Source organism: Pelophylax lessonae, assembly GCF_965119305.1.
Source record: "Pelophylax lessonae genome assembly, chromosome: 1".
Classification (NCBI taxonomy): Eukaryota; Metazoa; Chordata; class Amphibia; order Anura; family Ranidae; genus Pelophylax; species Pelophylax lessonae.
The window spans coordinates 221,667,853-221,680,409 of NC_138768.1; the positions used below are offsets into that span (position 1 = coordinate 221,667,853).

Sequence of the window (12,557 nt, forward strand, 5' to 3'; positions counted from 1 at the left end):
TATTGGCTGCAATTTGCTTTTTGTCTCACTGAATACATCTATATGTACAAAATGTTCTATGTACAACTAGTGTTTTTATGACATCTCCAAAATTTAATATGTGAAACAATCCATAGAGAATGATGACTATGTAACTTATTAAATGTGGTATGTATGTGAAGCCATGTGTAAGGTGCTATCACATTGGCAGTCAGTATTCTAACAATGGATGCTGTACATTAAGTTTTGTCAGGTAAGAAAACAACATGCCTTGCCATGAAATCATCTACTTTTCCACCCACTCACTTGCTTCATCTGAGTCATAGCTATTAGCTTCCTCCTCTTCATCTTCTTGTGGTTGGGACTGTCGTGAGGGAGCTGCTGTAGTGGTCGAAGGCACAGCAGCAGAGTAGGAGAGAGTCTGGCGAAGAGGTCGGTCCTCTCTGACACCTTGTGCTGTGAATCCGCTGGGCTTCTCCTCCCTGGATGCTGCAGCTGTGTATGCTTGTTCAGACTGGGATACAGGAGGACCACCTGTGAAGAACATTTAGTTCCTTGTGAATAATAAATGACAGATGCTATTCAAGGTATCTTACAAGGATTGTTGCTTGGCACACTTATCTCTCCATTTTTTCAAACAATATTTTAATATTATACAGTATGTTTTATTATTATGCTAATAGAGACATTTAGGGTGCCCTTTGAAACAGACTCAATAACTGCAATAATAAAAATGTACAGGTGCATCTCATAAAATAAGAAACTCATCAAAAAGTGATTTTTTTTCAGTAGTTCAATTCAAAAAGTGAAACTCATATTTTATACAGATGTGTTGCACACAAAATTATTTATTTCAAGCATTTATTTTTCATGATTATGGCTTACAGCTAGTGAAAACCCAAAATTCAGTATCTCAGAAAATTAGAATATTACATAAGACCAATTAAAAAAGAAGGATTTTTAATACAGAAATGTTGGCTTACTGAAAAGTATGTTCATGTACAGTATAGTGTGCACAAAATACTTGGTCAGGCATCCTTTTGCATGAATTTCTGCATCAATGCCATGTGGAGATGATTAGTACCAATACCTGGTTTATTGATCATGGTATCACTGTGCTTGATTGGCCAGCAAACTTGCCTGACCTAAACCCCTTAGAGAATCTGTCAGGAATTGTCAAGTTGAAGATAAGAGACGCCAGACCCAACAATGCAAATGAGCTGAAAGTCACTATCAAAGAAACCTGGGCTTCCATAACACATCAGCAGTGCCACAGGCTAATTGCTTCCATGCCACGCTGCATTGATGCAGTATGTCATGCAGAAGGAGCCCTGACCAAGTATTGACTGCATACTATATTGTACATGGACATACTTTTAAGTAAACCAAGATTTCTGTAATATTCTATTTATCTGAGATACTGAATTGTGGGATTTCAATAGCTGTAAGCCATAATCCCGAATATAAAAGGAAAGAAATGCTTAAAAAAAGATCACTCTGTGTTTAATGCATCTTTAAAAAAATATATGAGTTTCACTTTTTGAATTTAATTACTGAAATAAATTAACTTTTTGATGATATTCTAATTTTCTGAGATGCACCTGTATTTACCTATCCCAAACAAAAAGGATATAACTGTTTTCGGATCTGACCACTATATAGTGACTTTTAATTGGGTACTTATAATTACTATATGCCACATTTTGACATTGCTACAATTTCTTATTGAACACACATGATTGAAGGAATCTATCTTGTAAATACCCCTTGAATTATATACAATGCTTTGTGAAACTCAGTCTGGATAACTTCTTTATGACTGAATATTATCTTACAGTTTGTAATTACATAGAAAATCAGGAAGTTACTGTAAGCTTAGCTGTGACCACAAGATTGTAGCTCAGAACATTTACCTAGCTGTAAAAGTGAGTTGTTTTTGTAACAGATGACTATATATATATATATATATGTAGGAGAATATGCACTTGTGGTCACTGAACACACCCTAGGTCAGTGATGGCGAACCTTGACACCCCAGATGTTTTTAAACTACATTTCCCATGATACTCATGCACTCTGCAGTGTATTTGAGCATCGTGGGAAATGTTGTTCCAAAACATGTGGGGTGCCAAGGTTTTCCAATACTGCCCTAGGTAAAAGGGAGCCTGTCCTTGTATGGTAGTAAACCATGGGTGAAGAGTCTTGTGTCATATTCTGTTTTGTATACTATATAATACTGTATGATACCTGAAATTAAACAAGCATTCCTTTTTAACACACAGGGTTTGGGTCTAAGTGCATTGTTTCCAAGGCCTTGTAAATAACTGGGTGAGGCAGAACGGAGAAATTCCAGCAATTAACATAATTAAATAGAAAGTAGTAAAGGTGATAACTAGTAGCAGAAGTATAGGGAAATAGATTTACTCTACAGTTAATGGTGTCAGAAGTTTGGGTTAGGTACCACCTAATTGATAAAAGGGTTTTGATTAGTGTTGAGCGAACACGGACTGTATTATTCGGGTCCGTACCGGATAATTGGATTTTTGCTACCCGGACACGGACCCAAAAACTTTACTGTATGTTCGGGTTTAAAATCCGTGTTCGGTAATTATATTTCCTGTTTTGTATGTAATGGCGCGCTTTTAATGGCGGGCTTTCAACAGCCAATCAACAAGCGTTTAACTGGTGTGCCAAAGAAGCCATCACAGCCATGCCTACTAATGGCATGGCTGTGATTGGCCAGCTGAAGCATGTGACCCAGGTCTTTATAAGCTCGAGACACAGCGCGAGTGCGTCAGTCTGCTGTAGTGTAGGGAGAGAGCACACATAACGGTGCTGGCTGCTGCTGATTAGGGACAGACAGGGTAGAACAACATTGTGCCCGAAAAGAATGCAGGGACAGGTCGGAGTGTAGGCAGGTAAAGATATTTGAGCATTTTAGGGACAGGCTGGAGAGATTAGGCAGGGAGAGATTAAGAGACACAGGACAGAACAATCGTCCGTTAGCGATCTACATCGATTTTGCTGTGTGGGGGGTGGTGCAGTGAACAATCTTTTTGCCCTCACTTGAGCCCACTGAGGAGGAGGAGGAGGGAGAAAAAAAATATTTTTATCAGTCTGTTGTGTGCAGCGTTCAGCTATATTTTACTACAGAGTGCTGTTCTAATCTGCTATTTAAAAATTACAAAGTTAAAGGGGATTTTTTTTTTTTCCCTTCATAGCCTGCTGCTGCCCGTGACAAAAAACATAAGACACTGCTGTGTTCACATGTGCTATTGAAAAATCACCAATTTTATATACTTTTTTCTATTCCACTATTCAATATACTGTACACCCTTTTGGGGTAAAAAAAATTAAATTGCGGCATAGTCTGTATTGGTACGTGCGAGATACACCGTTTTATATAATTTTTTCTATTCCGCTATTCAATATACACCCTTTTGGGGTGAAAAAAATTAAATTGCGGCATAGTCTGTATCGGTACGCGTGAGAGAGACCTTTCTATATACTTTTTTCTATTCCGCTATTCAATATACACCCTTTTGGGGTAAAAAAAATAAAATTGCGGCATAGTCTGCATCGGTACGTGTGAGATAGACCTTTTTATATACTTTTTTCTATTCCGCTATTCAATATACACCCTTTTGGGGTAAAAAAAAATTAAATTGCGGCATAGTCTGTATCGGTAAGTGTGAGATACACCTTTCAAATTTTTTTGGCGCATCTTCCACCGCCGAGGATTGCAGGGCGCTTCAGTTTGCCTCCTGTTCCGAACTCCTCTTCCTCATCCTCATCCTGCCTTTAGGGTACAAAAAATTTTAATCGGGGCCTAGTCTGTGTTTGTACGTGTGAGATACACCGTTTTATAAAATTTTTTCTATTCCGCTATTCAATATACACCCTTTTGGGGTAAAAAAAATTAAATTGCGGCATAGTCTGTATCGGTACGTGTGAGATACACCTTTCAAATTTTTTGGGCGCATCTTCCACCGCCGAGGATTGCAGGGCGCTTCAGTTTGCCTCCTGTTCCGAACTCCTCCTACTCCTCTTCCTCATCCTCATCCTGCTTTTAGGGTACAAAAAAATTGTAATTGGGGCCTAGTCTGTGTTTGTACGTGTGAGATACACCGTTTTATAAAAAAATTTATATTCCGCTATTCAATTTACACCCTTTTGGGGTAAAAAAAATTAAATTGCGGCATAGTCTGTATCGGTACGTGTGAGATACACCTTTCAAATTTTTTGGGCGCATCTTCCACCGCTGAGGATTGCAGGGCGCTTCAGTTTGCCTCCTGTTCTGAACTCCTCCTACTCCTCATCCTCGTCCTGCCTTTAGGGTACAAAAAATTGTAATCGGGGCCTAGTCTGTGTTTGTACGTGTGAGATACACCGTTTTGTAAAATTTTTTCTATTCCGCTATTCAATATACACCCTTTTGGGGTAAAAAAAATTAAATTGCTGCATAGTCTGTATCGGTACGTGTGAGATACACCTTTTTATATACTTTTTTCTATTCCGCTATTCAATATACACCCTTTTGGGGTAAAAAAAAAAAAAAAAAATTGCGGCATAGTCTGTATCGGTACGTGTGAGATACACCTTTTTATATACTTTTTTCTATTCCGCTATTCAATATACACCCCTTTGGGGTAAAAAAAAATTAAATCGCGGCATAGTTTGCATATTTGACTGTGAGATACACCCGTGTGATACTGTTGTTGTTTTGTTCCGCTATTCAATAAACACCTTTCTAGGGCAAGATCATAAATTACAGAAATATGAGGAGAACGTCAAATAGGGGCCGTGGCCTGGGTCGTGGTGCTGCTGGTAGAGCTCCTGTTGCAAGGAGAAGACATGGTCGATCTGTGCCAGCTACACGCATAAGTGAAACACCTTCCTCAAGTGTGAGTAGGCGACAGAACCTGTAGCAGTATTTGGTAGGGCATCATGCGCCTCTACAAGTGTTGAGGCAAGAACAAGTAGAGGCGATAGTAGATTGGTTTGCTGACAGTGCCTCCAGTTCCTTCACATTGTCTCCAACCCAGTCTACTGCAGAAAGGTCAGAGTTGGCACCTGCAGCCGATGTCCAACCGTCTTTCACCTTACCCCCTTGCATATCAGGCAAGCAGTCTGAGCCCCAAGTCATGCAGCAGTCTCTTCTTCTTCTTGATGACTCTGTCAGCAGGGTTTCCCATGGCCATCCACCTAGCCCTGCCTCAGAAGTGGAAGAGATTGAGTGCAGCCTAACGGCACACTGGGTAAATGCAGTGGCGGATGGGCCTGAGGCGGATAGCAATTTGGCGCATGTCCTTCCACCACCGAGGATTGCAGGGCGCTTCAGTTTGCCTCCTGTTCCTAACTCCTCCTACTCTGCTTCCTCATCCTCTACCACCTATTTCTCAAGATGAGTACATGGAAGGACCATCGCAGGACGTCTCCGATGATAACGAAACGCACGTGCCAACTGCTGCGGCACTCAGAATTGTGGAGACCGACAAGGAGGGCAGGGGTGAAGACTGGGTGGAAGATGATGTGGAGGACGATGAGGTCCTCGACCCCACATGGAATGAAGGTCATGAAGGTGACCTGAGTATTTTGGAGAAAGAGGCGGTGGTCGCACAGAGCCACCAGCACAGCAGAAGAGGGAGCAGGGTGCAGAAGCGGAGCGGCCGTGCCCTAGACACTACACCTGCTACTGCCCAACGCAGCAAGGGACCGAGCGCACCAAAGCCAGCTCAAAGGAGTTCTCTAGCGTGGAAGTTCTTCAGACAATGTGCTGATGACAGGACACGAGTGGTTTGCACCCTGTGCAATCAGAGCCTGAAGCGAGGCATAAACCTTCTCAACCTGAGCACAACCTGCATGATCAGGCATCTAAGTGCAAAGCACGAGCTGCAGTGGAGTAGACACCTTCAAAACCAAGAAAGGTCTCTGGCTCCTCCTGCTTCCTCTTCTGCTGCAGTCTCGGCCTCTTCATCCACCTCTGTAGTGATACCGGCACCTGCCACACCGCAAACAGAAGATCTGTCAGCAACACCACCACCTGGGTCACCAACCATCTCCACAATGTCCCGTGGAAGCGTTCAGCTTTCCTTCTTCCAAACACTTCAGAGGAAGAGGAAGTACCCCCCTACCCACCCGTGATCCCTGGCCCTGAATGCCAGCATTTCAAAATTCTTGGCCTTTGAAATGCTGTCATTCCGTCTGGTGGAGACGCACAGTTTTAAAAACCTTATGTCGGTGGCTGTCCCACAGTACGTCGTGCCCAGCCGCCACTACTTTTCCAGGCAAGCCATCCCTTCCCTGCACAACCAAGTGTGGGGAAAAATCAGGTGTGCACTGCGCAACGCCATCTGTGGCAAGGTCCACCTAACTACCAATACGTGGACCAGTAAGCACGGTCAGGGGCGTTATATCTCCCTAACGGCACACTGAGTAAATGCAGTGGCGGATGGGCCTGAGGCGGATAGCAATTTGGCGCATGTCCTTCCACCACCGAGGATTGCAGGGCGCTTCAGTTTGCCTCCTGTTCCTAACTCCTCCTACTCTGCTTCCTCATCCTCTACCACCTCCTCATCCGGTCAGTGTAACACCTTCACCACCAACTTCAGCACAGCCAGGCAGTTTTAAAACTTGTTTGGGGGAAAAACCACACACCGCGCAGGAGTTGTGGAGGAGCATGGAACAGCAGACCGATGAGTGGTCGCTGCCAGCGAGCTTCAAGCCCGGCCTGGTGGTGTGCGATAACGGGCGAAATCTCATAGCAGCTCTGGGCCTATCCGGTTTGACGCACATCCCTTGCCTGGCGCATGTGCTGAATTTGGTGGTGCAGAGGTTCCTTAAAAATTATACCGATATGTCAGAGCTGCTGCAGAAAGTGCGGGCTGTCTGTGCGCACTTTTGGCGTTCTCACCCTGCTGCTGCTCGCCTGTCAGCGCTGCAGCGTAACTTCGGCCTTCCCGCTCACCGCCTCATATGTGATGTGCCCACAAGGTGGAACTCCACCTTGCACATGCTGGAAAGACTGTGCGAGCAGCAGCAGGCCATAGTGGAGTTTCAGCTGCAACACGCACGCGTGAGTCGCTCAGCGGAACAGCACCACTTCACCACCAATAACTGGGCCTCCATGCGAGACCTGTGTGCCTTGTTGCGCTGTTTTGAGTACTCCACCAACATGGCCAGTGCCGATGATGCCGTTGTCAGCTTAACTATGCCACTTCTATGCCTCCTTAAAAAAATGATTCGAGCGATGATGGAAGAGGATGTGGCACAGGAGGAGGAGGAAGAGGGATCATTTCCAAGGCTTTCAGGGCAGTCATTCACAAGTGGCTCCAAGGGTGGGTTCCTGCACCCACAAACGCCAGGTACACAATTGTCCAGCAGGGGCACAGTTCTGGAGGATGAGGAGGATGAGGAGGAGGAGATGGAGGAGGAGATGGAACCATGTTCACAGCAGGGTGGCACCCAGGCCAGCTCATGGCCATCACTGGTGCGTGGCTGGGGGGATCCAGAGGACACAGACGATACACCTCCCACAGAGGACAGCCTTTCGTTGCCTCTGGGCAGCCTGGCACACATGAGCGATTACATGCTGCAGTGTCTCCACAACGACCGCCGAGTTGCCCACATTCTAACTTGTGCTGATTACTGGGTGGCCACGCTGCTGGATCCCCGTTACAAGGACAACATACCGTCCTTCACTCACTGGAGCGTGATCGCAAGATGCGCGAGTACAAGCGCACGCTGGTAGATGCGATGCTGCTGGCATTCCCAACTGACAGCGGGCCACAGTGGAAGCACAAGGCCAAGGCAGAGGAGGAGGAGGAAGAGGTCGCCAACGCAACCAGGGCACCGCCAGCACCTCAGAAGGCAGGGTTAGCATTGCCGAAATGTGGAAAATCTTTGTCAGCACGCTACAACAAACAGCAGCACCAGCAGCTCATATGGAACGTCTTAGCAGGAGGCAGCATTTCACCAACATGGTGGAGCAGTATGTGTGCACACGCCTACATGTAGTGAATGACAGGTCTGCCCCCTTCAACTTCTGGGTCTCCAAATTGGGCACATGGCCTGAGCTTGCCCTTTATGCCTTGGAGGTGCTGGCGTGCCCTGCAGCCAGTGTATTATCTGAATGCGTATTTAGCACGGCTGGGGGCGTTATCACAGACAAGCGCAGCCGCCTGTCCAGAGACAATGTGGACACGCTCACGTTCATTAAAATTAACCAGGCATGGATCCCACAGGACTTTTCTGTACCTTGTGCAGCCATTGTTATATTTTTTAACTTTCTCACTCATTTGGGGTGTACCCTAATTTAAAATGACTGAAAAAAAGCAGTGTTGGCTACCTCGTCCCCCTCCACCGCTGCTTCCACCTACACCGCCACATCCACCGCCACCTCAACAGCCCTCCTACTCCCTATGGGCCTCGTCCTTCACAGATGAAGAAAATTGTTTTATTTTTAATTTTTTTGTTGTTTTAAGTTATTTCCCTATCCACATTTGTTTGCAAAGCACTTGTCATGCTCTTAACTACATTTTGCTGCCATTTGCAGCCTTCTAGCCCTTTCCATTGTTTTTTTAGAGCCATTTTAGTGCCTGAAAGTTCGGGTCCCCATTGACTTCAATGGGGTTCGGTGTCCGGGTAAAGTTCGGAAAAAGTCAGGGTCACGGACCCGGACTTTTTTTTCAAGTTCGGCCGAACCCGCCGAACACGGACATCCAGGTGTCCGCTCAACTCTAGTTTTGATCTCTAGGATGCCCTATAGGAAGGTTTTGCCACCGTCCCTGTGAAATCGTTGTGTTTTGGGTTTGGTGCCTCAAACCAAGGTTGTTGGGACTTTAAGGGCAAGAGTAAACAAAGTAAAGTATCATAGAATAAAAATTGTACAGTTTATTTTCAAAAAAGTTTTAGAAGGGTTTAAGGTCCATCGGTGAGAGAAGTTAGAAAGGTAGGTGACAAGGTGAAAAATGGTGACTTTTGTTGTGGAACATTTGTCTCTCTTGTTCCATGCGTGTATTTCAGGCTTGGAACTTTGTTCAGAGGAAAATGTCCAGGAGATTATCCTACGCGTTTCGGTATAGGTATTAGCCTTTTTCAAGGATAAGTCAATGAATTGTAAGTTTTTTGCACATATGCAGAATTTATAGTAGAATTGTGCAATATGCTTTATGTTACATACATCTTTCTTTTGTCTGGTCCATGTGTGAAAGGTTTTCCCCAGGTTTCTAAGTTGCATCAGGAACTAAGGCTGCTTCTATAAAAGACGTGTAATTGAGATAAATTACTTGAAAAATGCTATTTTTTAGGAAAAGGAAATAATTGTAGATAAAATATCATGTTTACATACAGGCTAAATCATATAGATTAGCTGTACTGGTAGAATCCAAAAAAGGAGTTCCTCAAGATGAGATAGTTTGTAGCTATAAAATATGTAAGGATTTTAAATATGAATGATTGAAAAAGAATATGAGATGAACAAAGAAAATAATTAAAAATAAAAATAAAGTAGAAATGAAGACCATAATTTCATGGTGGGTATTGTATCTTTGAGCAAGGGTGAAAAGCTTGCTATTTGTGGCAAAAAAGCAAACCTGAGAGCAGCCTTCTATGGTTCTATTTGGAATAGTAACACTTATTTTTTGTCAGGTATAACAAAAAAAAAAAAAAAAACGGTTCAAGGTGCAGCATCTCCCGGGGTGTTGTCACTCCCTCAGCTGGAGAGAAGTGATTCCCTGGGTGTGTTCCCCGGCCTTATAAAGCGGCACTTCCTTGTTGCGCAAGTGTCAAATCAGGCAGCTGCGCATCCAGGATGCACCTTGAACCGTTTTTTTTACTGCACCTTGAACCGTTTTTTTTTTTTTTTTTTTGCTATACCTGACAAAAAGTAAGTGTTACTATTCCAAATAGAACCATAGAAGGCTGCTCTCAGGTTTGTTTTTTTGCCACAAATAGCAAGCTTTTCACCCTTGCTCAAAGATACAATACCCACCATGAAATTATGGTCTTCATTTCTACTTTATTTTTATTTTTAATTATTTTCTTTGTTCATTTCATCTTCTTTTTCAATCATTCATATTTAAAATCATTACATATTTTATAGCTACAAACTTTCTCATCTTGAGGAACTCCTTTTTGGATTCTACCAGTACAGCTAATCTATATGATTTAGCCTGTAAGTAAACATCATTTTTTATCTACAATTATTTCCTTTCCCTAAAAAATAGCATTTTTCAAGTAATTTATCTCAATTACACGTCTTTTATAGAAGCAGCCTTAGTTCCTGATGCGACTTAGAAACCTGGGGAAAACCTTTCACACATGGACCAGACAAAAGAAAGATGTGTGGAACATAAAGCACATTGCATAGTTCTACTTTAAATTCTGCATATGTGCAAAAAACGTACAATTCATTGTTGTATCTAGACATGGCGACTTAGCCCTGAAAAAGGTTAATACCTATACAGCCGAAACGGGTAGGATAATCTCCTGGACATTTTCCTCTGAACAAAGTTCCAAGCCTGAAATACACGCATGAAACAACAGAGACAAATGTTCCTCAAAAGTCACCATTTTTCCCCTTGTCGCCTACTTTTCTAACTTCTTCGCTTCTCTCACCGATGGACCTTAAACCCATCCATGACAAACTTGTCTATTACCTTGTAAAACTTTTTTGAAAATAAACTGTTCAATTTTTATTCTACGATACTTTACTTTGTTTACTCTTGCCCTTAAAGTCCCAACAACCTTGGTTTGAGGCACCAAACCCAAAACACAAGGTACCACCTAATTGGTTGCCCTCCTATAACGGACTCACATTGGGTTAGTAGGTTGAGTGTTAATGGAAGAGAACTGGATGGCAGCTGCTTCAATGCATATGTCCTCTCCGATTGCTCAGACATATATTGTCGCATGGTCTGTGATTTTAGTTAAGTATTTTGGGTTGGGACGAGGCAGCCCAAGGTGGCTAAACTGTTTAACTACTAAATTGAACCTGGGTTGCCCCCCTTCTCCTTGTGCGCTGAGGTAGTGCTAAGAGATGCACTTGCGATAGTGCTGGGGACCACTGGAAGCATAGTGCTCGTGGGAATATTAAAAAGCCTGGCAAGTAGGAACAGGTGGGGACTTAGGAACTGACTAGGGACAAAAGTAGGTCAGGATACTCCCTTCCACACACCCAGATATCATGAGAGTTGTAAGTGCTTCTGTACATACATTTGCTATTTAACCTTAAAGTTATAAGTGCTTATTATGCTTGAAAATAGTACTTGTTACATGGATGTATTAATGTCTTTTGATGACCTCAGGGAGTCAGACCAGGAGTATTTTTGAGTATGCAACTTGCAACTTTAAGAGGAATATTTTCACTCTCAAAGATACATAGGTCTGCTCGCATAATTTGTTTTTTGTCCTTACAGGATGCATAAAGAGGAAGTGTTTTTTTTTTTGTTATTAAAACTGGCTTTAAATTGTTAGTTAAAACAAATTTACAATAAACGAGAGAATAAAAAACAATGTAGGTCATAAAGAGGTTTAGAATTCAGGGAGTATTAAAAGTAAAGATATAATAATAAATGGAATGTGGAAATATTTGCCCAGTGTGCAGAATACTTTGGTATTAGATGCCCTCAACCCATTTACAAATGTGCCCCATGCTAGTACACCCATGATGACGAGGATTATTGTAACCCCTTCATTAAATTTATATGGCTGTGAGTTAGGGAATACTGCGTATTTCCCTCTTCAGCTGAGAATGCCAGAAGCTGTTTAAGATAATGGGTGTTTTGCTATCTTACTTTAAGTAGAATGTTGTCCCCAAATGTCAGTGCGCTGAAGTATCATGGAACAATTAGTGTCACACCTCAAGAGTCTACGTTCCTTGACAGAGTGTCACATCATAAACCCAAAACTTTATTGGATTCAGGTTACTTGCATGTACAAGAGGATGTAGAGTTTAAGTGTGTCCATTAACCACTTAAGGACCGCCCGCTGCAGTTTTACTGCTGCAGGCAGCCCCTCCTGTGCGAACCGACGTAGCCTTACGTCAGTCACGCGCCTGCTGCTAGGGGGCAAGAGCGTGTCACCAGCGGCTCGCTCCTGCCCCCACTTGGCAGTGGGGACTCCGATGCATGGGGGCGGCGGCTCCGATTGCCGCCGGCCACCCGCAATCACTCCCCGCCGTAAGAGAAGAACGGTCAGCTGTTGTAAACACAGCTGACCGTTCTTCTCTCTGAAATGATCACAGAGCGCCTCTGATCCTTCTATATAGGATCACAGGTCCCTGTGATCATTTCACAAGCCCCCCCCCCCACAGTTAGAAACACTCCCCTAGGCTTACATTTAACCCCTTGATCACCCACTGTGTTAACCCCTTCCCTGCCAATGGCATTATTACAGTAACAGTGCATATTTTTAGCACTGATTACTGTAGTAATGTCACTGGTCCCCCCAAAAGTGTAAAAAATGTCAGTTAGGGGTCCGATCTGTCTGCCGCAATGTCGCAGTCCCACTAAAAATCGTAGATCGCCACCATTACTAGTAAAAAAAAAAAAACAGTAAAAATTACATAAATCTTTCCC

General features: G+C 43.4%; 1 protein-coding gene across 1 annotated transcript in view; it reads right to left on the reverse strand.

Annotated features, from left to right (window-relative positions):
- Window positions 1-12,557, reverse strand: part of RPH3A (rabphilin 3A) — a 291,534-nt gene that overhangs the window by 88,168 nt on the left and 190,809 nt on the right. The window contains exon 10 of the mRNA XM_082259275.1: window positions 286-513. Coding sequence (XP_082115401.1) covers window positions 286-513 — 228 coding nt within the window. The remainder of the gene's footprint in view (window positions 1-285; window positions 514-12,557) is intronic.